The sequence below is a fragment of the Podarcis erhardii genome (assembly GCF_964252035.2).
Source record: "Podarcis erhardii genome assembly, chromosome: 7".
Classification (NCBI taxonomy): domain Eukaryota; kingdom Metazoa; phylum Chordata; class Lepidosauria; order Squamata; family Lacertidae; genus Podarcis; species Podarcis erhardii.
The window spans coordinates 29084514-29112335 of NC_138511.1; the positions used below are offsets into that span (position 1 = coordinate 29084514).

Consider the following 27822-nt stretch of genomic DNA (forward strand, 5'->3'; position numbering starts at 1 on the left):
GGACCTTTGCACTCCTGTTTGGGGGTTGTTCCGAAAAGTCTCAGGCACAAGGACGCTATATTAAATAAGATTATTTTAAAATACGAAACAAGGAGGTAAAAGTGTAAGTGCCAGGAAACAGCAGGAAAGAAAGTTTTTCTAAGATACTGGACAAGTAGAAACCTGATCATTTGACTGGCTATTTGACTCAGCATCATGCAATATCAGTTGGCATTCATCTAAGTTAACACCAAGCTGGAGACACTCAAGGGTCAATGTAGAGTTGCATTAAATATCTTGTTGCATTCAACATGCTCATTTCCCCCCAATGCAAATAGCAGCTCCAGGAGAGGAGGGTTTATCAGGCTTAGATTCCCCTGCCCACCAGTTCCGATCCTGTCCAAAAGCCCCATGTGGCAGCTATTTCCATTTTAAAAATATTTTTAAAATGGATAATAAATGTAAAAGCGCATTTCACATCATGCAACATGGCCTTTGAGCCAACTGAAACAAACCAATCCATCAATAATCAGTTTAAACTATACTTTATGGGTTTAAAACACACCTAAAGTGCTGGACAGGAGTCACCCTATCCTACAGCAGCAGAGCAGACAAAGTCCTTTATACGTGCAGATTCAATTTCCCCTTCAAATTTGCAGTACACTTTGTCCTCACTCAGGTAAGCTAAACCATGGCATTGCAGTAGGCAAGCAAACTGTCAGGCTCCCAGAGAGGAGATTGCAGCCACCTTTCTCCCCACAGAATGTTTTTGCTGCTGTGCTACACTGAGTTAAGTTGTGGTTTGGCTTAGCACATTGTCCAAATCTGGGCTCGTGGTTTTAGCTCTCTCAGCCAGACCTGAGCTGCAAACCATAGGGCAAACTTTGCTTACTAGCTTGTGGTTTGTCTGGAGGAAACAAAACTATGAGCCAGGGTTCAGGAGGGCTGTGTGGTTGCCTGGTACTTGTTTGCAAATTGGCACCTAACGTTTTCTTCCTTTGGGTGAAAAGGGTGATGCCGGCCACCCTACTTTGAGGACCTGGACACATTCTAAGCAGACAATACACTATTTACACCTCTAAATAGCTGCCACCTTTGAAAGCAGGTTTTCCTTAAGAATGGCTGCCAACTTGATTGGTCAAGCATTTTCCCGGGGAAACGAAGACCCCAACCACGACCACCACCACTCCTTGGCACTGGTACAAATTTATTTATTTACTTATTACTTTATTTACTTATTGAATTTGTATACTGCCCTATAACCCGCAGGTCTCAGGGCAGTTCACAAGATAAAATCACAAGATAAAACATAACATACATAATAAAAATATAGACAAGAACAAGAATAACCCGATAATCAGATCCACATTGAAGTGAAGAGACCATCAGGCATATAAATCAGAGAGGGAGCCAGTTTGCCTCTGAAGGATGAGCAGACACAGCATCAAAAGAGGCCCTCCAAGATGATTACGCCATCCTTGGAGCCATACAAGCAGGTATTTTGGGAATATTTTGGTACACCCCTCAAAATACTGTAAAAAATAAGTTTGCAACATCATTTCCCTGAGCATTTCACAACTGAGTAGTAGCAGGCATTCAAAGAGGACCGTTATTTTCCTCCCCCTCCGAAAAGAAAATGGAGATGTGGTGATGAAAGATACACCTGTTGCATTTCTGCCTCCGACACAGCAGGTGGAAGAGCGACTCTGGGCGGTGGAGGGAGAGATTTGAAGTTAACCACAATGAACCAACAGCTACCTGTCCACAGACACCCTGACTCAGGTGCATTGAGAAAAGAAACGCTGGTGCCATTACCTGTAAAATTGGAGCTGTCTTTTGGGACTCCCGTAGCGAGCACTTCCGAAAGCAGAAGGGAGAGAAAGAAGAAAAGATCCACAAGTCACAGTAAAAAGAAACCAGCGCGTGCACACAAACACAAAGTAGACCTCTCTGGGATCCCAGTCAAAGATTCATTGCTTATTTACTTCCTCTTTCTGTTAGGGTCCTTCTTGTCTACTTCTTTGTTACAACGGCGCCACCAAGTGGAAGAGGTTTGCACTTCCCTGTAAATTTGACTTTGCAAATCTTTACGTTTGCAGAGATCCTCATTCCAGTGCGTGTTTGCTGCTCACCTGCACAGGGTCTTGGACCTAACTGCACGGAGGGCAGGGAGGAGGGACCTGTGTAGGAAGGGCAGTTGGCACAAGTTGCACAGCAAACCAAAGAAAGGGGTTTTCACATCCGCCTCCCAGGTTTTAGACTTAGGAGTGGTAGGAACTCTTGTCCAAACAAACAGCCAGCAAAAAGTGAGAAGTGGGAAAACTTCGCTGCAGGAAAAATTCAGCACAGGTGTAAATCTTATCAGCACACCTGCTTGCAATCACCCCTAGTCAGCTTCGCTTCTCACTTTAGGACAGTGATGGCCAAACTTGGCCCGCCAGCTGTTTTGGGACTACAATTCCCATCATCCCTGACCACTGGTCCTGTTAGCTAGGGATGATGGGAGTTGTAGTCCAAAAACAGCTGGAGGGCCAAGTTTAGCCATCACTGCTTTAGGGAAAAAATTCTGCTGGCAAGAACTGCTCTGCAGTGGAACAGATGACCACAGAAGGCAGGGGACTCTCCTCTGTTGGAGGTTTTTAAGCAGAGGTTGGATGGCCATCTGTCAGGGATTCTTTGCTGCATGGCAGAGTGGGTTGACTACATGGGGGTCCCTTCCAACTCTATAATTCTACAACCCTTCCCCTCTCTTCTGTTCTCTGCAAGCAAACTTCAGATGGTAAGATGCTTGGAGCACATAGAGGATGCCCACAAAGGAGCTTTAAGGATGCTCCACCCTTTAAGTATTCTCTTATGTTGCATTGCCCCCAACACACACTTGGTCCTCTTATGTGGAGTGGCACTGAACAAAGGAGGGTCGGGGGCGGGGAATAGATCCCAAAGTCTACAAAAGATTGCACGATGCAGGGGAATCCCTTTAGCACCACCTTTCACTTCTGCCAGAAGTATTCAGAAACCCCGTCAACATTTCAGACAGTAAACAGCACTTTCAGCTTCCTGAAGCTGCTGGAAGCTTGACCTCTGTCAATAATGACCACTCCCTCCACCAGCAATCTCAGGGGGTGAGTACAGAAAGAAGTGGAGTCAAAAACAGGGCAACTGAGATACAAGAGCTTCCTCAGGAGAACCCTGCTTCCCCATTAAGCCCCAAGCCACAGTTTTGGTGCCACCACAAAAGAAGCCATGCCTCTGTGTCCAGCATCAGCCTCCCTCTTACCTTGGTCTCTTGTCCCCCATTCTAGGATGATGGGACATCCAGCCAGGTGATGTGGAAAAAGGCCCACCTGTTTGTCTCTATGGCAACCTCTTTGGACATATAAATGGAAGTACTTAACCGGCCAACCAAGGCTATTACTTTAACAAAGGAACCGATCTGATTGGGTCACCAGCTTCCTCTTGTAGATTCTAACAGCACAGTAACAGGATCACAGCTTTGGAAGGGATCCATAGGTATCATCCATACTGCCCCCACCTCCAAACTTCTAACAATACATTTCCGAGTCTGGTTCCCAGTTTGCAAATCATGGTTTGCAAGGTCTCAACATTCCCACTGACCTACGACCCTATGTTACTCAAAAGTTTACATGCCATCCAAGATGATTCGGTTCAGTATATGCACATTTACTGGAGCAATTTTGTTCGAAATGAAGGATCTTGTGGAACAATAGCCTACGATTCATGTCAACATTTGGCAGAGGCATTATCCAATATTCAACTATGATGAAAGAGAAAGCTGGTGGGCGGCCCTTAATTCACATCCAGGGCCAATGACTGTCAGAATTAGAGCTGGGTTGCTGGGGAGAAGTTCAGAAGTCAATGGAATGACATTAAGAACCAATGGAGATTTTTCTACATATATGATGTCCTTGTTCTGGGATGACAATATTTTGGAGTAAAGTTCTTAAGGTTTTTTAAAAGAAGAAGAAGAAAGCTCTAAGTAATGTATCTTTAGACCCAGAGGCAGTTTTGACCACCTTTCTGAACTTGCAGAGAAGCATATACTGACACTCATAATGTGCCTAGTTTATGAGTTAAAAGAAGAAGCTAGTATTGACTTTTGCATTGGAGTACTTAGTGCTGGGGTTACAATCTACAGCAGGATCACATTCATTCCACACTAAATATAAAATGATGCACCCGAGGAATCCAAACTTTACTCATGGAGAGGCAGAAAGGGGCCCTTTTTTCCAACGCATTGAAGACCTTACTCAGCCTCTCCTGTGACTTCTGAGATTTCAGAAAACAGCAATCAGACACTGTTCACTGTTTTTTTTTTTTTTTTATAAATATTTATTAAAGTTTTTAAATATAAATGCACAAATAATAAACAATCTTACTTCTATCACAACAGTTTCATCACTTCTTTGGACTCCCTCGCGTCTCCCGCTCCCATTTACATCGTTAAAAGTTTTTTTCCAAACAAATTATCAACTTGTTTACAATCTCATGTCCACTCATTCAAATATAATCTAGCACTTCTCCCAAAAAATTTTATATTTTCTTTAGTCTCACTTATCATCAAATTTAAATCTAATTTAGTGGTGGCAATCAGACACTGTTCACTGTTCATATGGGCTAGAAACTCGACACCCCCCCCCAAAAAAAAACCCAAAGTGGAAACCATCAGAAAACTGATAGAATCTGCATTCAGTACCATGCCCTTTCCTGCAAAACTGTGGTTTCCCCAGTGCTTTTATCTAGCCCTGGAAAGTAGGAAAATGTGTCTGAAGCTCACCTGTAGATCATGCCTGGGGAGCCCGTCTGCCTGTTCGAGAATCTAGCCGGAGAGTCCGTGGTGGATTCCGGATACATGGAGCCCAGCCTCCCGGTTCCAGTTCAAGTTTTTTCAACACCCACTAAAGGAAGCAGGGAAGAGAAAGAGAGAGGAAGAACAGAGTTAGGCAATGCGTATACCAGCCCATCAGCTTACACAACAGAGACCAAGGATTGCCATTATCTTCCCCTTGCTTCCAGGCTGTTGTCCTCCTCATGAAGATGGGTGCCACACACAAGACAGGTCTCACTTTCACCCTAAGATCCACTGCATAAAATTGTATTGAACTGGCAGAGAAGAAGGGAGGAGGAAGAGGATCCCACTGAGGAGTGTAACCGTGACTGGGACAAGCTGGGGATGAAGGAGAGGTTGGTGTAGGAAGTACTCATGGGGTGATGGAGGATGGAGAGGGGATGGGGGTCAGTGCACAGGAACCAGAGCAGCAGGACCCATCACCTGTGCCAGAGGAGCTCCTTTCTTCCCAAACACGGCAGGCTGTGAGGCATAGGGAGCAGCAGGAGGGAAGCTCCAGGAGGCTGAGGCAGGCAAGGGCACCCAGCCCAGCTTCCTAGATGCTCAGGTGGGGCTTGCTAGCTCTGGGAGGAAGGGTGTGATTCCTCAGCTGCAGTAAGCTCAGGACAGGTGAGGGTCAAGCCCAGATGCTGCCATCAGCAGGCAAAGTACACAAGGGAAGCAGAGCTGAGCTGCTGTGTCTGTTCAACTTCCCATGTTGGTTGGACCATGGCTTGGATGGTCCAGGGAGCTCTTCAGGACTGTGCTTGTGTGGGACTAATCTCCATGCGCCCTGGCCCTTGGATCAGCTGCAGGGGTAGGAACCTGGTCTCACTGGACTTTCGAGCTGTTAGCCTTCCAGACTACATGCTAGCATCTGTTGTGGAACTATACACACCAGCAAGACCTGCCGTCAGGTATCCTGTGGTTCAGGACAAAAACAAACAAATAAACTCCCTGCCTATCTAAAGCCAGTGCCTCAAGGCAAGAGCAACACTATGCCTTTCTCACAGAAGTGCTAGGTTTCTACATGCAAGGTTGTTTTTTGTTTATATGGAAGAATGACACAAAAGCTATTGCTTGCATACACACTTCTGGCAGCCGGAACCAAGATTTTTTTCATAATTCTAATGCCTCCATCTGTATAACAGCCAGATTGACTTGCAGAAAAGTGCAAAGGTGTAGGCAGGTTCGTTCAGCAGGAGATTTCAGCTGCTAATTACTTAACTTTATGGTTAATTTAGCCCAGCGGACGAAGTGGGGAAGTTGTGCCAGAACCATCTGTGTAGATCATGAGGAGGACTAGCGACATTGAAAGGCTGTTTGTCACTTAAAATAATAATAATTCTCAGTTCAGGAAACAGATATTCTACAAGACCCAGCCTCACTTAAAAGAAGACCTTGCTTGTTTTTGTTTTATTTTATTTTTCATTCCTGGTTACACATACAGCAATGCTGATTTAGCAATCAGCGGTCGACGCATCTCTTTCTGTGTTTGTTCTCTTTTTCGTTCAGATTTTGCAAGCCCTCATTCTGTACAAATGTTTCCATTTAAAAAGAACCTTCAAAAACCCACCACGTAACTCAATTCCCCGTTATTGCTAAAAACAGCGCAGCAATTGAGAATAAATTAACCAGGCAAGCAGCAGTATGAAAAGCATGAAAGAGGTGGGTGGTTGTGTGGGTGGGTGGGTGGAGGCATGTCAGGGAAAAGGATTAAAGCAGAAAACCATTTAAGGATTGTAACAGATTTAAGGTGCCAGGAATATCAAACCAGGAAATCTGGTGCCTGGACTCGAGTGCTTCACCTGCCATATCACCACAGTAGATGGCCACAAGAGGGAGCTGCTGGTCCCTTAACTGCTCTTGAGCGCTATCGAGGTGGCTGGCTGAAGGAGGTATTGCACCCTGTCTGACTTAAGCGGGCTTTCTTTTCAGCTGACACAAAGGCCCAATAAGGATATTGTAGAGTTGGAAAAAGGTTCAGTAAAGGGCAACCAAAATGATGGAGGGGATAGATTGAGGCACCTATAAGGAAAGGTTACAGCATTTAGGGCGGGCATAGGCAAACTCGGCCCTCCAGCTTTGGGACTACAACTCCCATCATCCCTGACCACTGGTCCTGTTAGCTAGGGGCGATGGGAGTTGTAGTCCCAAAACATCTGGAGGGCCGAGTTTGCCTATGCCTGATTTAGGGCTTTTTTGTTTGGGTCCCCAGATGTTGTTGGACTACAACCCCCATCATCTCTGAGCTCTGACCTTGCTAGCTAGGGGTGATGGGAGTTGTAGTTCAACAACATCTGGGGACCCAGAGGTTGAGAAAGGCTGTTTTAGAGAAAAGAAGAGTAAGAGGAGACATAAAGCATAGAGGTCAGCTATGGAACTCCCTCCTGCAGGAGGCAGTGATTGGCACCAACTTAGATGGTCTTAAAAGAGGATTGGGGAAATTTATGGAGGAGGATGGGGCTATCATTGGCTGCTGGACTTGATGGGCCATTGGCTTCAACCAGGAATGTTTGGACCTCCAAACTGGGCCTCCCTCCTGGCCTGCTGGAATTGTGTTCTCCGCTAAGGCTCCGCTCATCACAAATTCTCCCTGCTCTCTCCTCCCGAGACAGCCAGGAGCCTCTGCCTCTAAAATAAGACATTGCTGAAACGAGGACAGAAAGCAGAACCCTGAGCAAAGGGGTTGGGTGACAGGAGGAGAGAGACTCCTGCCTCCTGCTGCTTCAAGGATCCTGGGTTGTGCCAAGGTGAGATCACAGGACAAAAGCAAAAACAAAGCAAAACAAAAAACCTCGCGTCTTCTTCACCGGCTCATGTAGCTCAGAGAAAGCGAAAAACGGGTCTGCAAGCCAATCTTTAGCAGCAGCAATGCACAGCTTCGAATTTCTGCAAGCAAATTTATACACGGCATCTATGGCGATACACACCCTCTCCAATTATTTTGAATTACTTAATGTATATACTGATGAATGCCTTTTTTTTTTTTTTTTTTGTATTGCCAGGGACATCACCCCTTCTGATGTTCCAACTCTGTTTTTATATTCTCCAACCTCCTTGGGACTTTCTGGTAAATGGTAAATACAATATTATTTAAATACATAATGATGATGATTTTCGGTTACCTGCCCCTGAGAAACCACTTTTGCTGTTTTGTCCCCAGGGGAGATGATGGGTCGCTAGAAGTATTTTCTTTAATATAATAATAATAGTACTCCCAAACACTTAACATACATTATCTCTGCAAGCTTCACAACGGCCTCAAAAGGTAGGCCAGCATGAATCAATTCTTGCGTGGAAATTGAATGGATAAGAGAATAGTGGCTTCTCTAAACCCACCCAGTGAGTCAGTGGTAGAGGTGAGATTCCTGGCTCACATACCCCTGTAACACACCAGAAGGATTATTTATTTGGATCGGGCATGATGTTTTATTGCATTACATTTTAATTTTCAAACACACTGTTAAGAGAAGAGGATGGGGGCAGAAATGAAAAGGAAGGAGCTCCCAAACAAGCCTGATATTTAGCATGAATAAGCAGAGTCTTTGAAACGAAAGAAGAAATCGTGCAGCTAAGCTTGCAGCCGCCATAATACAAAGGCAGGAGAATTAGCTAACCACCCAATTTTTCTGCAGTTGTGAAAAGGAAGTGCTTTCTTCTGGGATTGAGACAGACATGAGAGGTTCCAGAAAGCAAAGCAGGAGAAAAGGATGTGGCAGCCCAGTGGCGGATAATACTGTTATGCAGATCTATGGTGTGGCCACACTTGGTTGAAACTGGAGGAAGGACAGTTTTTCACCCACTCTCATAACATTGAAACTCGTGGACATCCAATGATGTTGGAAGGTTCAGGACCATGGGTAGGCAAACTAAGGCCCGGGGTCCAGATCTGGCCCAATCACCTTCTATATCCGGCCCGACGATGGTCTGGGAATCAGCGTGTTTTTACATGGGTAGAATGTGTCCTTTTATTTAAAATGCATCTCTGGGTTATTTGTGGGGCCTGCCTGGTGTTCTTACATGAGTAGAATGTGTGCTTTCATTTAAAATGCATCTCTGGGTTATTTGTGGGGCATAGGAATTTGTTCAATTTTTTCCTTCAAAATATAGTCCGGCCCCCCACAAGGTCTGAGGGACAGTGAATCGGCCCCCTGCTGAAAACATTTGCTGACTCCTGGTTTAGGACAGATAAAAGAAAGGACTTCATCACATTGCACAAACTGTGGAACTCACTGCCACAGGAGGCTGGGATGACCACCTACTTAGACGGCTGTAAAAGAGGGCTAGACATATTCATGGGGGAGAGGGCTATTATCCATGGCTGCTAACCACAATGGCTATGCTCTGCCTCCATGGTCAGAGGTAGCGATGCTTACAAATACCAGTTGCTAGAAACCTCAGGAGGGGAGTGTGGTCTTGAGCTCAAATCCCATTTGCCATCTGGTTGGCCACTGTGAGAAGACGATGCTGGACTAGATGGGCCCTGTAATGGGGTTTGGGGTTGCTTGTGCGTAAGGGACAAACTGCTCCAAGCTGAGTAGTTTGGTTAAAACTTTCCCCTGGCTGGACAGTCAGTACTCCGTGACTGTCTCAGTCACTGGCAGAATCCGTCAGTGGGCGTTTCCTGAATTTCCTCCAACATAAGAGTTCTTTGACACCAACTCGCTGCCTAGCTTCCCTGCGCGGAAGCTTTCTGCGCAGAGTGGGCGTCCCAAGGGGAGGTCCTGTGCTCTCCCCGCTGGTCTCGCTGGAAGCGTCCCTGAGCCTTCCCTCCGAAGTTCCCTCCGCCTCCCTTTCCTCACTGGTGTCACGTCTATTTCCTTCCCCATCAGAAGCTCTCCCTCTCTCCTTGCTGGTTCCCTCTCCAGAGTCATCGGGGAGCCTTACCACCCCCCTTGGCTCCGATGGCAGTTCCCTGACAGGCCCCCTTTGGCCTGATCCAGGAGGCTTGTCAGTCCTCTGCATCTCCAAGTATGGCTGACAAAGGCACTTCTCTGAAACCTTGTCTGTTAGTGTATACAGTACTGATTTAGAACCTAGGTGAACTTAAAAGAAGGACCACAGCTCAGTGGGAGAGCAGGTGCTTGCATGCAGAAGGCCCTGGGTTCAATCCCTGGCATCTCCAGAAAAGGTTGGGATTTCCGTCTGCCAGAAATCCTGGAGAGCCATTGCCAGCTTTAAGAGGGTGACCGTGCTCCTAGAGCTTCTGAAAGCATGGCCCTCCCCCAAGGAGGCCACCACCCATGCCCCTAGCTACTAACATGCCCCTTTAAGATCAACTGGAGACACAAATGGTATCAGACCAATAGCACCTACGTATCGTGTTATGATATGGGTTAAAGCCACACAGTTTACGAAAATCAACCACCAAGCAAGAATTGAACTGACAGCAGATTGATCAGGGTATACTAATAACCCACTGTCAATCAACAACATGTAAACAAATGTGTGTGTGTGTATGTATATACATATGTGTATATGTGTGTATGTGTGTGTGTGTGTATATATATGTGTGTGTGTGTGTATATATATATATATTTGTGTGTGTGTATACACACACACACACACACACACACACACACACACACACTATCATTGAGGCACCTAACCATAAGCCTGCATTTTTATCAAAGCTTCTATATATTTCAATCAAGGCTTGTATTTAAAAATGAGCTTAAAAAAAAGGATTTTCAAATGTTTCATGCCAGGCAGAAGAAACCTTGGCCATTCTCCTAAGACAAGAGGGCCCCATTGATTTATAGTAGAAAAACAATTCTCAAAGTCATAAAAAAGGAGAATTACATATGCTGCCCCAAGGCTGAGAAAACACCATTAGGAATGGGGTAAGATAATACTAATGTGCCTCCCAGTAAAATGAGCCAGATCTTCTTTCTAAGGTTCAAAGGCCAGGAGCAAATGGGGAAAAACATTTAGCTAGAAGAAAGAGAGCATTTTTGGGGAAGTCTTTTTCTAAAGCCATTCTTTCTTAAATTGAAGAGGCTTCTTTTAAAAGCTGTTTTACTGAGTTTCTTCCTTTTTACTTTGAAAAGCTTTATTCTTTTAAGAGGCTACCTATGATAAATGTATGAAATATATTAGCTTAAATATATTGGCTTAAATGTAATTATGCAAAGGATTTAAGGAATGCTAGATTCTTATTTCATAGAGTCATATTGCAATAGGAGACCAGAGGGGCAAATGAGCCTAGCCCCCCCCCCCCTGCCAGACAGAAGACGCCATCCAAGCAGTCTTGATATATAGTTGTCAGGCATTTGTTTAGAAACATTAAATGAAGGAAATCTTTCAATGTTGATGTGAAACTCAAGATCCTTGACATCTGTTGAACATAAAAATGTAAGATTAAACATTTGTTTTAGAAGGCAATAGGGCAAGAAGGGCAAGAGGTGAGCTGGTAATTAAGATTCCATGTAAGATATATTATTACTTATATGTCATATATATATAGCTCTTTGTCTCCCTTATAAGGGCAAGGAAGTGGGTGTATCTTTTGTGGGTGTATCTTTTGTGATTGGTTCTAGCAAACAGCCAATAGGAATTTCAACCAGGCTGATTGGACAGAGGCAGCCACAGGAGGAGCAAAGGGGGCTGGATTAAGGGAATATAAGTGCTGGCCAGAATGGCAGGAGGCCAGGCCAGAGCTTGGTAACCATGTACCACTGTGCCTCTTATTTATTTGTCTGACAAATAAATTACTATTTTAATTTCTCTATTGCTGTGTTGAATATTTCATTCCAGCTAAGCGTTAACCACAAGCAGGGTGCTACATTTTATGGTGCCCTGTGACTCGGATAAGTGGTCTGCTGGAACGCAGCCCCTTCGCCCTACTGGGCAGGGTACAAGAGAGAGGACAACTGCTTACCCAAAGCGCGCACTGGTAAATTTTTCCAGGGGAACGCAGAAGACTCGTCTGTCTGATACCCTGCTCACTGGCGGCGACGGACCGGGGGAAACAGGGAACCAACCAAGGGTAAGTGCACAAAGGGATTTTTGGCCCTCCAATTAATTAGGAGGAAGAGAAGTCTTGATCAAACTTCTGCGTCTCAGTAAGGGGAAACTGAGTACGCTAGGTGGTTGGGTACATCAGATGGTGATCTGGTGTAGGGAAAGGGAAAAATTGGGAGGTAGAGTGTGGTGAAGTATCCAGCGCATTGTATGTGTGAGAAAGTACAGAGCAATCTGTAGCTGACCTGAGTGTGGAGTGGGCAGTACTTCGGTTCCTAGTAAGGCGACTTCACTAGGCAAGGAAACCCACGAAGCGCGTCTGTGAGTGACTGAGTGGATACTTCACAGGGCCATACAATGGGAGTTGGGGGTTCAAAGGGGGAAAATACACCTCTTGAGTGTATGTTAAATAATTTTAAGAAAGCCTTCTCAGGGGCATATGGAGTCAAAATGACGCCAGAGCGCTTGAGAACGTTATGTGAACTAGAATGGCCAAAACAAAATACTGGATGGCCATCTCAGGGAACTTTTGATATAAATTTAGTGAGCAAACTTTGGACTGATATCGCCAAAGAAACTGGAGGGTGCCCAGAACAATTTCCATATATAGATTCCTGGCTGAGCACAATAAATAAAAATCCTCCATGGATAAGGGAATGCAAAGTCAAACGATGCAAATTATTGGCTGTAAAAGCCGAAGCTAGGAAAGGAATCTTGCCAAATAAACTCAAACCCATTTTTGAGGGGCCAGAGGAAGAGGTGCTTCCACCTCCACCCTATGCTCCACATCGAAGGGAGCTTAATCCAAACACTCCACCAGTTGTAACCCCAAGGCAAGAAACTGGAATGAATAATGGGAGTGGAGTCACAGAGTTTGATTCCTTGATAGATTATGATAAATATCTTCAGGAGGCATTGGAGTCCTATAATAAAGCCCAAGCAGAAGTGGTTATTCCACCTGTGACTCCTAATAGACCTCCATCTACAGTCTCCTTTAGTGGAACAACTGATTGCCCACCCCAAACCCCTGTACATCCAAGTCCCAGAGAAATATTACAGAAGTTACAGGGAGACCTTGCTCGGTCAGCAAGCAATACAGCCAGGCGTATAAAGCTGCTAAAAGAACGCCTTGCGACAGATACCATCCCCTATGATTTGAGGCCCCTAGAGCAAAGTGAAGAGAAAGGTCACGTAGTAGCCCCTCTTAGAAGAGTATTTGATGCACTTGAGGAGCCTGCGCTGGTTAATGGGCAACCCGGACCACGGCCACCTCGAACTTCGACCCTGCAATATATTCCATTCACAACTACAGATCTGATGAATTGGAAAACACACACCCCATCTTTTGCAGAAAAACCTCAGGCTATGATGGACTTGGTGACTTCAATAGTAAATACTCATAGTCCTACTTGGACAGATTGCCGCCAGCTCCTGAATACTCTGTTCACCACTGAGGAAAGGAGAGACATAATTGAAAAGGCACAGATATATTTGCGTGAGCAGGCCAGAGTGGGAAATATTTATAATATTGACCGTCATCTCCAAGATAACTTTCCCTTGGAAGATCCTAATTGGGATCCAAACAATGTAATTCACCTGGCCAGACTCACCACCTACCGCCAGACACTTGTGCAAGGTATCCGCAGGGCATGCCAGAAGCCCACTAATATGTCTAAAGTCTCAGAAGTAGAACAGAAACCAAATGAGAGTCCGGGAGACTTTTTAGAGAGGCTGCAAGAAGCCTATCGTATATGGACTCCTTTTGACCCTGAAGCCCCTGAAAACAGTAGAATGATTACTGCTACATTTGTGGCCCAGTGCGCTTCTGACATTCGTAAGAAAATTCAGAAATCAGAAGGATGGGAAGGGATGCTGATGAGCCAAATTATGGCCATTGCACGCCGAGTTTATCGGAATAGGGATGAGGCTGAGAAGCAAGAGAAGAAGAAGTGGCAGAAGGAAAAGATGGTAATGCTAGCCACAGCAGTGAAGCAAGACCACCGCCCCTTAAATGGAGGGCGAGGGCGAGGAAGGAATCCACCACTGGGAAGGAATCAATGTGCAAATTGCAAGAAGGAGGGTCATTGGAAGCGGGAGTGTCCTGAACCCCTGAGGTTGGAAGAAGTACGCCCAGGCCCAGGCCCAGGCCCAGGTCCAGGCTCCGGCCCAAGAAACCAGGGACGGGGACGGGGAATGATCCGAGATGGAAGATATCAGAGACCAGGACAGGGACGGAGTAGAGACAATTTCATTGGACTGGCAGAAGAGGATTTTACTCAAGACTAGGAACGACCGGACTCCATAAAGTTAGGCTTCCAGGAGCCCACGGTCACGATTCAATTAGGGAGCCATTTAATAGACTTTATGATTGATACTGGGGCTGAATACTCAGTACTCCCAGAACTATTGCAGAAAAAGGCATCCAAAAGTGTAGTCATTAAAAGTGCCACTGGACAGTCAGCTAAGAGGTCTTTCCTCCAACCTTTGGAATGCCAGATTGGGGGACATCGTTTAACCCATCAGTTTTTGTATATACCTGAGTGTCCAATACCTCTCTTAGGCAGAGATATGCTGTCCAAATTGCAGGCCCAAATCACTTTCACTCCTCGAGGTCCAGAAATGAAACTGCCATCAAAAGCAGCAGGAATAATTACCCTCTCAGTACCTAAGGAACAATCATGGCGCCTAATGTCAGCCTTGCAAGTCCAACCCACATTGGATACAGAATTAAACAAGCTCCTCCGAACTCTACAGGTGCCACCAGGAGTATGGGCCGAAAATAGCCCACCAGGAATGGCTAAGAATATAGCTCCAATTGTAGTAACCCTAAAACCTATGGCTACCCCTGTATCTGTAAAGCAATATCCCTTACCCCGGCGAGCAGCGGAGGGCATCCAGAAACATTTGGACCGCCTATTAAAATATGGTCTGCTTAAGCCTTGCCAATCAGAATGGAACACACCCCTTTTGCCTGTTCGAAAACCTGGGACAGATGAATACAGGCCAGTGCAGGACTTGAGGCTCGTAAACCAGGCTATCGAGACCTTGCACCCAAATGTACCAAACCCATATACCTTGCTGAGTTTGATCCCACCAGAAGCAACATTTTTTACTGTATTGGACTTGAAAGATGCATTCTTCTGTTGCCGGCTGGCACCACAGAGCCAACCTATATTTGCCTTCCAGTGGGAAGACCCTTTGACAGGAACAAAAGGCCAGCTAACCTGGACAAGATTGCCCCAAGGATTCAAAAATTCCCCAACTTTATTTGGCACTGCCTTGGCGAGGGATCTAACAAGTTACCCCTCAATACCGGGAGAAAAGGTGGTTCTGCAATATGTGGATGATCTTATACTAGCTGCAAAGGATTTTGATACCTGTAAAGAAGGGACAGAGGAACTGCTCCACTTGCTCTGGGAAGCTGGCTACCGAGTTTCCCAGAAAAAGGCACAGTTATGTTTAGAAAAGGTCAAATATTTGGGCTTTGACATCTCACACCAACAACGAGCATTGAGACCAGAGAGGAAAGAAGCTATTTGCCTTATCAAGGAACCTACCACAAGAAAACAACTTAGGGGATTCCTGGGAACAGCAGGGTTTTGTAGACTATGGATACCTGATTTCAGTAGTCTGGCCAAGCCCTTACATGAAAGCACTCGAGGTGCAGAAAAGGACCCATTCGTATGGGGACCTGAGCAGAAACAAGCCTTTTTAGTTATCAAACAACGACTTATGGAGGCACCAGCCCTTGGATTGCCTAATTCGGAAAAACCCTTTCAGCTGTATGTACATGAACAGAATGGGATTGCAGCGGCAGTCCTGACCCAGAGATTAGGAAGTTGGAACCGTCCAGTAGCTTATTTGTCTAAACAATTGGACTCAGTAGCAAAAGGATGGCCTCCATGCCTAAGGGCAGTAGCGGCCACTGCGAGCCTTGTCAAAGAAGCTGATAAATTTACCTTTGGCCAGACGATGTATGTGAATGTACCTCATGCTGTTCTGACACTCATGGAATATAAGGGTAGTTATTGGCTAACGAACCCAAGGATGGCTAGATACCAAGGCCTATTGTGTGAAAATCCCAGGATTCATCTACGAGTAGTGAATATGCTCAATCCAGCGACTTTGCTGCCCCTACCAGAGGTAGATGATGAGGAATCACATGATTGTCTCCAAGTAATGGATGAAGTTTATTCCAGTAGACCTGATCTGAAAGATGAGCCATTGAAAAATCCAGATGTTGTATATTATACGGATGGTAGCAGTTACCTGCATGAAGGTGCCAGACGAGCAGGATATGCTGTGGTCACCAATGAGGAAGTTGTGGAAGCTGAGGCTTTGCCTGCTGGCACCTCAGCACAAAAGGCTGAACTTATAGGTTTAACTAGAGCTCTGCAATTGGCAGCCGGATGTAAGGCAAACATCTATACTGATTCAAAATATGCCTTCTTAACCCTGCATGCACATGGAGCTCTATGGAAAGAAAGAGGTCTAATCGGAGCCCATGGGAAGGCTTTGAAATATGGACCTGAAGTAGAAATCCTGTTAGAAGCAGTATGGGCTCCAGAACAGATTGCTGTAATGCACTGCAAAGGTCATGGACGAGGAAGGGATCCAATAACCAGAGGAAATCATGCTGCTGACAAAGCAGCCCGAGAGGCAGCCCAAAAGCCTGTGGGAGGATTTATAGCAGCCCTCATACCAGAGGTAGTTCCAGAAGATGTTAAACCTCACTATACCCCAGAAGAGAGGAAGTGGGCTGAACAGGAAGGAGCAGTTGTGAAGGACGGTTGGATGATCCTGCCGGACAATAGGATTTATGTACCTCATCATCTGGCAGGCACAATTGTAAGAAATTATCATGAATCTACTCACCTTGGCGGTACTGCAACTAGAGAGAGTCTCAGTCGGAAGTTGTATATTATTAATCTATCACAATTAGCAACTTGCATTTCACAGAAATGTGTTCTTTGTGCTAAAAACAATCCCAGGCAGGGACCGGTACAACCTCCTGGAATTCAGCATGTGGGATACGTCCCCATGGAAAGCCTAATTGTGGACTTCACAGAGCTGGTCCCTTCTAAGGGATTCAAGTATCTCCTTGTGTTTGTAGATACTCTTACCGGATGGGTTGAAGCTTTTCCCACCCGAACTGAAAAGGCACGAGAGGTAACTAAAAGACTCCTCACTGAATTGATCCCAAGGTTTGGATTACCTAGATGCATTGGAAGTGATAATGGGCCAGCGTTCATTGATCAAGTAGTACAAGAAGTATGTCGAGTCCTACAAGTAAAATGGAGACTGCATACAGCATATAGGCCTCAGAGTTCAGGGAAAACTGAAAGAATGAATCGGACTCTGAAAACCCAATTGGCAAAATTAACCCAGGAAACGGGATTGGGATGGGTAGATGTGTTACCCATAACACTGTTTCGTGTTCGGTGTGCACCCACAAAAAGACTTAAGTTGTCACCTTTTGAGCTCCTGTATGGGAGACCGCCCTCCTTTGTTCAGGATATTCCAGCTGACCTTAAACAAATAGGAGATCATGTGACACAGGGACAAGTGCAATCTCTCTCCCGTGTTTTTGTTTCTCTTAACAGGTGGGCCCTCGAGCGCACGCCGTGCAGCATTGCCGAGCCGATTCATCAGTTCCAGGCTGGCGATAGCGTATGGGTGAAAGAGTGGAAACGTGATCCACTTGCACCTAAGTGGCGTGGACCTTACACCGTCTTGCTCTCTACTCCAACAGCGGTGAAGGTAGCTGAGGTGACCCCCTGGATTCATCACTCTCGTTTGAAGAAGTCTGAAGGCAGTTGGACGTGCAAAGGTGACCCCTCTAATCCTTTAAAACTAACTCTCTCCAAAAACCCCTGTATCTAGCCCTACCGGGAACGGGCTAGGTCACGGGCAACATTTGACGACCGGCCTGCTGCAGCCACAACCTGGAAGCTGGCTGACCTGCGCACGCCTGAAGCTTGAGGAGCGTCTGAACCAGCGACTGTGAACGGAAAGATTCTCTAATACAATTGATTGACTGCCCCCCTTGTGGAACAATTATCAGAGATATTACTCATTGGGGATCCTCGGGATATATGTTTTGGTCTTGGTGGTTCCCCATTTCTGTCACTGGGGGAATTATATTGGGGCTAATAATTATTTGCTATCACAATAAGGTAATCTTTTGTGGAAGGAATGCATATACTAGACATCAACATGATTTTATTATTAATCCTGATCCCTTGGGAAGGGGAAGGGTCCTTGAATCTGACCAAATTGGCTAAATATGGATTCAGCCATGACCACAATATGTGGGTAGGTTTAGCTGAAATGGTAGCTAATGTTGCAAATAGGACCAATTGCCTTGTTTGCTCTCTTGGGCCAGATGATTCAGAGGGAGGTATGCCCTTATTACCGATACCATTAGATGCTATTGGTATGGTAAGCGAAATGCCACACCAAACTGAAATACAGAATTTCCCCGGATGGAACTCAACTAAACCATTACGAGTTATACCTGTACAAGGGGAATTCTGTGTACATAAATCATCAGATGCAGCTGATTCTCCCATGATAGGCTCTTCTCATTGTCACTATACTTGGGATTATAAGAAGAATAGTCATACCTGGGCACACGGTACTACCTATCGAACTCGGAATACCTTGCCCTGTGCACCTCCTTTTATTCACGCATGGAAAGTGGTGTGGAACATAACTGTGACAGAAAAAGGCAATCTAACATACTGCACTGTGAACTCTCTACCCCTTTTGGTATTTCGCCTTCTGTATTCCCCGTACCAAAAACCTCAGACCCGATGGTTGTGGTGGATATGTGGAGAATGGGCATACAAGAAACTCCCTTCCAAATGGAGTGGGACTTGTTTCTTGGGTTGGGTATTACCACCAATGTGGATTATGCCCACTAGTTCGGCCAGGCGAACACGAAGGAATGCTGATATTTCTCATATAGCAGGAGGAAGTACCCAAAGTTGGAGCGGTACTGATGATTGGCCACCAGAGCGCATTATAGCCTATTATGATCCTGCCTCCTGGAATCCTGGTGAGCTCATACAAGGGGCACGGGATCCTATTTATAATCTAAACAGAATAATTCGATTGCAAGCAGTAGTGGAACTTGTAACCAATGCAACGGCCCAGAGTTTGAGACTTATTGCACAACAGTTGGATGAAAGTAGAGCCGCCATTTTGCAGCTGAAAATGGGAATGGATTATGTACTTGCCAGGCAGGAGGGCCTATGTGGAGTCTTGAACTTGACAGGGAATGCCTGTTGCTTTAACATTTCTGATAATGGTGAGGCAATCCGTGTGTTGGCCACAAAGATGGAGAATATAGCACATGTCCCAGTACAAACATGGGAAGGATGGGATATGGGATGGCTCACCAATTGGTTACCTAATGTCACAGGACTCAAAGGGATACTATTGTCTTGCTTGTTTTTCTTGACAGTAGTAGTATTGGTTTTATGTATGATGCCATGTATCATTTCATGTTTTAGAAGTACAATTAGCAAGATGGTTTCAAATGAAACTCTACCTCATATCATGGCCCTATACAGAGCTTTACCTCAGGAATATGATGAAGGTCAAGCTATCAAGGACACTTGGGATGAAGGTCCTTGAGCTTGAAAGGGGGGAATGAGGCACCTAACCATAAGCCTGCATTTTTATCAAAGCTTCTATATATTTCAATCAAGGCTTGTATTTAAAAATGAGCTTAAAAAAAAGGATTTTCAAATGTTTCATGCCAGGCAGAAGAAACCTTGGCCATTCTCCTAAGACAAGAGGGCCCCATTGATTTATAGTAGAAAAACAATTCTCAAAGTCATAAAAAAAAGGAGAATTACATATGCTGCCCCAAGGCTGAGAAAACACCATTAGGAATGGGGTAAGATAATACTAATGTGCCTCCCAGTAAAATGAGCCAGATCTTCTTTCTAAGGTTCAAAGGCCAGGAGCAAATGGGGAAAAACATTTAGCTAGAAGAAAGAGAGCATTTTTGGGGAAGTCTTTTTCTAAAGCCATTCTTTCTTAAATTGAAGAGGCTTCTTTTAAAAGCTGTTTTACTGAGTTTCTTCCTTTTTACTTTGAAAAGCTTTATTCTTTTAAGAGGCTACCTATGATAAATGTATGAAATATATTAGCTTAAATATATTGGCTTAAATGTAATTATGCAAAGGATTTAAGGAATGCTAGATTCTTATTTCATAGAGTCATATTGCAATAGGAGACCAGAGGGGCAAATGAGCCTAGCCCCCCCCCCCCGCCAGACAGAAGACGCCATCCAAGCAGTCTTGATATATAGTTGTCAGGCATTTGTTTAGAAACATTAAATGAAGGAAATCTTTCAATGTTGATGTGAAACTCAAGATCCTTGACATCTGTTGAACATAAAAATGTAAGATTAAACATTTGTTTTAGAAGGCAATAGGGCAAGAAGGGCAAGAGGTGAGCTGGTAATTAAGATTCCATGTAAGATATATTATTACTTATATGTCATATATATATAGCTCTTTGTCTCCCTTATAAGGGCAAGGAAGTGGGTGTATCTTTTGTGGGTGTATCTTTTGTGATTGGTTCTAGCAAACAGCCAATAGGAATTTCAACCAGGCTGATTGGACAGAGGCAGCCACAGGAGGAGCAAAGGGGGCTGGATTAAGGGAATATAAGTGCTGGCCAGAATGGCAGGAGGCCAGGCCAGAGCTTGGTAACCATGTACCACTGTGCCTCTTATTTATTTGTCTGACAAATAAATTACTATTTTAATTTCTCTATTGCTGCGTTGAATATTTCATTCCAGCTAAGCGTTAACCACAAGCAGGGTGCTACATCATTAACCAGGCAGCAGGTGAAAAGGAAAGGAATGATGATGAGACTGACTTATCAGAAACTGGACTCTGAAATGCAAATGCAAGTAACTGGGATGTTAGGACATTATAAGCACACACATACACACAAAAAACAAGCACTTTGGTGTAGTATAACTGAACTGACTTGGGGATAACTTCATTGGTGCCTTTTTTATAAAGAAATTTTTGAATATAAGAGTAACCAGTCAACAGAGCATGGGGCTTGTGCATCGTGACCTAGTGCTTGATTTGACCCACCTGAGGGGCGCTGGGCAATTTAATGCTGCAACCCAGAGAAGGAATCTAAAGCAGCCTTGGCCCCACTTTTGAGCTGCAGTATGAACAGCAGACTATGTTGCAAGGCCATTGTAAGTGATTCTGTTGTAAAGTAGAAGGTGTGCAGAGGAGGGTGACCAGAATGATCAAGGGTCTGGAAGCTAAGGCCTGCGAGGAATGGTTGAGGAAGCTGGGAATGTTCAGCCTGGAGAAGAGAAGACAGAGAGGTGATATGATGGCCACCTTCAAATATCGGAAAGGCTGTCACAAGGAAGATCGTTTTTCACTGCTCTGAAGGGTACGTCCCGAACTGACGGATTCAAATTACAAAAAAAGAGATTATGGCTAAACATTAGGAGGCACTTTCTGATGGCAAGAGTTGTTTGACAGGGGAACTGACTCCAACTGTAAAGGAGATGAATTTATTTGACCCTATCTACATCAAGCTATATTCTATCTTTATCACCAAACTCCGAATATAATTGCACATTGTATTAATTAACATTATTTTTTAATATATCAGTAGCCATGTGATAATTTTAGCTTATAAATTTTATTGTTTAATGTCTTAACTTGTATATTAAGGTACTTTTATAGCTCTGTTTAGAATAGGTAATGTCTTGATAATATATATCTTTTAAGTTTTTTGTATTAATCCAGTATATTTTCTTTTAATTTTTGAATGATTCTGTATACATTGCGGCAGCCTTTGGCTATGTGCAATAAAACTGACTGACTGACTGACTGACTCCCTCGGAAGGTGATGGACCCTCCTTCACTGGAGGCTGTTAAACAGAGGTTGGATGGACCTCTGTCCAGGATTCTATAGCTGTAATTCCTGCATTGCAGAGGGTGGGACTAGATGAACCTTGGAGGTTCCAGCCTATACTGCAATTCTACAGTTTTATTATTCTACTCTATCTCAGAAGAATCCTCAAACCTGTAATATGGGCGTAAGTGTGGACTACAATGTGGGATTATTATTATACTTTGTCTCAGGGGTCCAAATAACTTGGCTGGTCTTGGGTTTCATATACTTGGGGTGCAGCCCCTGGCAGCAAAACCGCCTGGCTCTGCTAGTGGCTTACAGGAGGCCCATGAGTATGCAATAGATGACTGAGCAGCAGCTTCCAAATTCTGCACTTTCAGAGGCTCCTTCACACATTGAAACTCCAACTCAGCAGGATGAGTCATTCTGGTTTCATTCTAAATACTGTTTTTATAACATTGTAAGATTTCTTTTTCTTTTACAGGCTTCCTTTTTTATTGCACGTTCATGATGGTTTCCTGCTTTCGAAACCATTTGCACCCGTTAAAAGTTCCAGGGCAAAAACGCTGCTCCATTTCCAATCATTGCACGCCATATACCACCCTGCCAAAATCCTGTAACATTTTTTTTTTTTTACAGCATGAATGCTCTGGTTTGTTTACTGCCCTGAATTTAGTTGTGCAGGATGAGAGGTGCCCTTCGAGATGGCACAATAATGCACTTACACCGGGGAAGCATCACAGAGCAACTATTAAAGAAGGATGACGTACCAAAGCCAACACCATTTCCTGTGCCAACACCATTTCTGTATTGTAATGCAATATGTAAAAACCAATAAAAAAGCAAAGAAGAAGAAGAAGAAGAAGAAGAAGAAGAAGAAGAAGGACGTGTGGTTGGTCCAGTATAAACCTACTGCTAGTATTGCATTCATGAATGGTGGCAGAATATAGTAAAGGTAAAGGGACCCCTGACCATTAGGTCCAGTCGTGACCGACTCTGGGGTTGCGGCGTTCATCTCGCTTTATTGGTTGAGGGAGCCAGCGTACAGCTTCCGGGTCATGTGGCCAGCATGACTATACCGCTTCTGGCGAACCAGAGCAGCGCACAGAAATGCCGTTTACCTTCCCACTGGAGCTGTACCTATTTATCTACTTGCACTTTGAGGTGCTTTCGAACTGCTAGGTTGGCAGGAGCAGGGACTGAGCAACGGGAGCTCACCCCATTGCGGGGATTCGAACCGCCGACCTTCTGATCGGCAAGTCCTAGGCTCTGTGGTTTAACCCACAGCGCCACCCGCATCCCTTGGTTGCAGAATATATTCCCCCCCAAAAAAAAAACACATCTGGAGGGGCCACACTTCATAGTGTTAAGTTTTGTTTGTATCAATTTATTGGTAAACCGCACAGGGGAGCTTTTAAGAATGCAAGGAGAGCCTGCTGGGTCAGGCCAATGGCCCATCTAGTCCAGCCTCCTGTTCTCACAGTGGCTGACCAGATGCCTGGGGGAAGCCCACAAGCAGGATTCGAACACAAGACTCCTCTCTCTTCCTGTGGTTTCCAGCAGCTGGTCTTTAGGAGCATTGCTGCCTCCAGTTATGGAGGCCGAGCAGAGCCTGTTGGAAGTTTCAGGACAGATAAAAGAAAGGACTTCTTCATGCAGGGCATATTAAAACTATGGCACAGTGATGGCCGCCAACGTGGATGGCTTGAAAAGAGGACTGGATAAAGACAATGGATATGTTCTGCCTCTATGGTTGGAGGCTGCAATGCTCCTGTATACCACTTGCTTTGCCACCTGGAAAATAAACCATGCTGTATCTACACAAAAACACACACACACTGTCCATGAGAATTTCACCCAAATTTTATCTGGCCCCTGCTCATTTTCGAACACTATTATACTAGTATTATTGTTATAATTAATATTTGTATATTGCCCTATCTCCGCAGGTCTCGGGGCGGTTCACAACATAAAATCGCAACGTAAAAACACAAAATATATAATGGAAATAAAAACAAGAACAAGCCAATAACCCACCCACCCCAACACATTTAGTTTCTCATTATTATTTATACCCTGCCCATCCGACATATATAAAAACATAATAAAACTATACAGGGCTGCCTTCAGGTGTCTTCTAAAGGTTGGATAGTTACTTATCTCCTTGGCTCGGGGGTCGCGTGACTCCATACCCTCCAAGCTTTCTCTGATGAAAATAGGGACGTCCTAAGGAAAAGCGGGACTATCTAGAATCAAATCAGAAACCAGGACGGCTTCTGTAAATCCAAGGGGCACTTGGAGGGTCTGTGTTTATGAAAATAATTAGATACCACTGTTCATAAAAAGAGGGGGGGGGGCGAGGAATCCAGGCAGTTTACAACCAGTCATTAGTTTCCTGCACATTAAGTATGAATGGTGGGTAAAGTTTGCCTCTGCTGACCCGGGAGCTTCAAGTTTCTCAGCATCCTGATTTTAAGGCCATTACGGCCAGCTTCAGTTTCATCAGGTTAAAAGCTTCTGCCAAGGAAATCCAGCATGGCTACAGCTCCCTCAGAGAGAGGGGTCTTTAGGCCAAGGAGAGGGAGCGGCGAAGACGCCCTGGGTTGAAAGGCGTCATGGAAAAAGAGACTCACAGAGACAGTGTTCTTTCTGAGTTCACTCCAGGATAGGGACATATTGTTGCACAAACCGCAATCTCCAAGTGGCGAGTGTTTCTTGGAATGAAGGTTGGTGGAGACTGTGGTGTCTTTAGTACGAATGGTTTTATTAGCACATATATAGAAGCTGAGCCTTGGAGGGATGGGCTCACAGCTTTAATACCTTCAACCGACTTTGCTTCCTCATTCAGTTTCCAGAGAAGCACCAAGTCACAGTTCTTTGGGTCCAGTACAGAGCAAGGCCTGCCCTCCATCTTCCAACATCAACCAAAAATCACGCACGGAACATCTGGAACACCATTAGGTGGGGAGAGTTACCCCCCAATTATCTCTATGGCAACAGATAGAAGAAGAAGAAGAAGAAGAAGAAGAAGAAGAAGAAGAAGAAGAAGAAGAAGAAGTTTTATTTATACCCCGCCCTCCCCAGCCAAGACCAGGCTCAGGGCGGCTAACATCAGGCATAAAACAATTGATTAAAATATAACTTAAAAACAAGATTAGACTAGAACATTAAAATGCAGTCTCATTTCAGTAGAAACTCACTTTTTGGGGATGAAAACGTCAAATCTTCAACATCTTTCTAACGTAAATGACAGTACTGAACTGGCCAGGGTCTGGTTGGGCTGGTTTGCTCTTACAGAGTCTACGCTCACCTACGCAGGGTCACAGGTTTGGAAGGGGCCCACGGGCACCATCCAGACTGACCCTCCAAAACTTAAAACACAATGAACCTGTCTCATATCAGTCTATTTGATCTACTCTTGACTGCTAAAAGTTCTTTCCCAGCCCGAAACTTGGAGATGCCTTGGACTCCAGTGCTGCTCTGCTGTGGAGAACAAGATCGCCTTGAGATGACCATGCTGCAAGATCTGGACTCCCTCCATCTAAATTCAGGTGTAAATAGGTGACTAAATCGTATTTCCTTAAAGCTACAACAGCCTCTGCCGTGTCTTCAGTTCTTCAGAGGAGCACAGACCCTGCTTGGCAGAGATTGGGATGTTGTTTGGGGTATTTTTCAAGAGAGAAACAGGTACAGTGGTACCTTGGGTTACATATACTTCAGGTTACAGACGCTTCAGGTTACAGACTCCGCTAACCCAGAAATAGTACCTTGGGTTAAGAACTTTGCTTCAGGATGAGAACAGAAATTGTGCTCCGGCGGCACGGCAGCAGCGGGAGGCCCCATTAGCTAAAGTGGTGCTTCAGGTTAAGAACAGTTTCATGTTAAGAACGGACCTCCGGAACGAATTAAGTACTTAACCCGAGGTACCACTGTACTCACCCAAACTATCTCCTGTCCAAGGGAGCAGCGAGTGGTGGGAAGGAATGAGTTAGGGATTTTGGGGGAGACCCCTGCAGAGCTTGTATGAGGCTTGGGGCAGGAGTCCCTGGTCAGCTGGCACGGTGAATTCTTGGCATGGCAGTGTAATTCTGGCAGGCCCCTGGTGGCACCCTCTCCCCCCCAGCTGGCTTAGCCGTCTGAGTCATGGGTAAATGTACCCAGCTACCCTCCTGCTTCTGTGTGCGTCTTGCCCATGTCCCAAACATTAACCGCCTCTAAGCTTCAGTAGCTTGCATATAAATGAAGCCTGATTCCTTCTGCCAAGCAGAGTTTCCCAAGGCAACAAATATGGAGACAAAAGCATGCTCACTGCTAGCCATTTTTATATTCTGACCCTAGCGGGGAGGAGGCTGGCATGGAGAAAAGTCAGCGTCCAATTCAACGCCATCCAGACTTTTTTGGGGTTTACCTCCTACACAGGATGTGAATACTTAATGCAATTCCTCGCTCACAGGAGGAAACTTAACAAAGGTATTAGAATCTTTTCTTTGCCAGCTGAATGGGAGCCAGCAGTGTGATGCTGCTGCTAAACAAGCTAATGCAATCTTCACTGCATTAAGAGAAGCAGAGTGTCCAGCTCACAAGGAGTAATAATTCCACTCTGTTCTGTGCTAGTCAGGCTGAAATCTGGAGAGCTGTGCCCAGCTCTGGGCACCGTATTTTAAGAAAGATATTGACAATATACAGTGGTACCTTGGGTTACAGATGCTTCAGGTTACAGACTCCGCTAACCCAGAAATAGTACCTTGGGTTAAGAACTCTGCTTCAGGATGAGAACAGAAATTGTGCGGTAGCGGCGCAGTGGCAGCGGGAGGCCCCATTAGCTAAAGTGGTACCTCAAGTTAAGAACAGTTTCAGGTTAAGAACAGACCTCCAGAACGAATTAAGTTCTTAATCCGAGGTACCACTGTACTGCACATTCTTTGAGTGGGGATTGGGGGGTGGTTGGTCAGGCAGGACGGGGGGGGGGGGGATAAGAAAATCAGAATGGATCAGAATGGAGCCGATGGATCAGGTCAATGGTCCAGCATCCTGTTCTCCAAGAGGCCAACCGGAAGCCCCAGTGGGAAACCTGTAAGCAGGACCTGAGCACAAGAGCCCTCTCCTCTCTTGCAGTTTCCAGCAACTGGTATTCAGAAGCACTGTTGCCTCTGACAGTGGAGGCAGAACATAATCATCATGGCTAATAGCCTCTGCTCAAGGAATTTGTCCAATCCTCTTTTTTAAAGCCAGCCGAGTTTTCTTTCTTTTGTGCACAACTACGAAGCTCTATTTTCCTTGTATGGGCATGTTTCGTTACTTGAATTTAAAAATCAATTTTTAGAAAAGCCACCCATTGCCTCCTGTGGAAGTAAGTTCCATAGATGAACTCTGCACTGTGTGAAAAAGGCCTTTCTTTTTATGTGCCCTGAATATTCTGTTTTATTCATGCCAAGCAAAGTTCTACAAACTTCCACTTTGGTTGAGATTCCTCAGTTACAGGGAGTTGGAATAAATGACCCCAAGGGTCCCTTCCAACTCTACAATTCTACGGTTATGCTCTCTCCCTGCTCCCTAGATCATTTTGGTTGCCTTTTTCTGAATCTTTTCCAAATTTACAATACCCTTTTTGAGGTGCCTTGACTAGAGCTGTGCGCAGTAGTCCAAACGCAGTCGCACTATAGATTTATAAAACGGCTTTAATATATTGGCAGCTTTATTTTTCAATTCGTTCCCTGAAGATCCCTAGCAGGGGAGATGCCTTTTTACACCACTGCTGTTCATTAGTCCTGTGAAAGATCTGGGCATGTTAATCATTCCTGGAGAAGAGAAGGACGGGCATGATAGATCTCTAGGGTGCTGTCATGCCACAAAAAACAGGGTAAAGATTTCAGCTCAATGGTAGCATAAACTTTGGCCCCATTTGCCCTATACAGTGGTACCTCGGGTTAAGAACTTAATTTGTTCTGGAGGTCCGTTCCCAACCTGAAACTGTTCTTAACCTGAAACACCACTTTAGCTAATGGGGCCTCCCGCTGCCGCTGCGCTGCCACTGCACGATTTCTGTTCTCATCCTGAAGCAAAGTTCTTAACCCAAGGTACTATTTCTGGGTGAGCAGAGTCTGTAACCTGAAGCGTCT

At 45.0% G+C, this 27822-nt stretch overlaps 1 protein-coding gene across 6 annotated transcripts in view; it reads right to left on the bottom strand.

Annotated features, from left to right (window-relative positions):
• Positions 1-27822, bottom strand: part of KCNAB2 (potassium voltage-gated channel subfamily A regulatory beta subunit 2) — a 120910-nt gene that overhangs the window by 68347 nt on the left and 24741 nt on the right. For 4 of the 6 annotated variants that reach the window (XM_081871194.1, XM_081871190.1, XM_081871192.1 and 1 more), the window contains exons 2-3: positions 4775-4895; positions 1795-1836 (exon numbers count right to left, since the gene is read on the bottom strand). In XM_081871194.1, the coding sequence (XP_081727320.1) occupies positions 1795-1836; positions 4775-4851 (119 nt within the window). In that variant the 5' untranslated portion in view covers positions 4852-4895. The remainder of the gene's footprint in view (positions 1-1794; positions 1837-4774; positions 4896-27822) is intronic. The other 2 variants (XM_081871195.1, XM_081871193.1) reach the window with 1 other exon arrangement.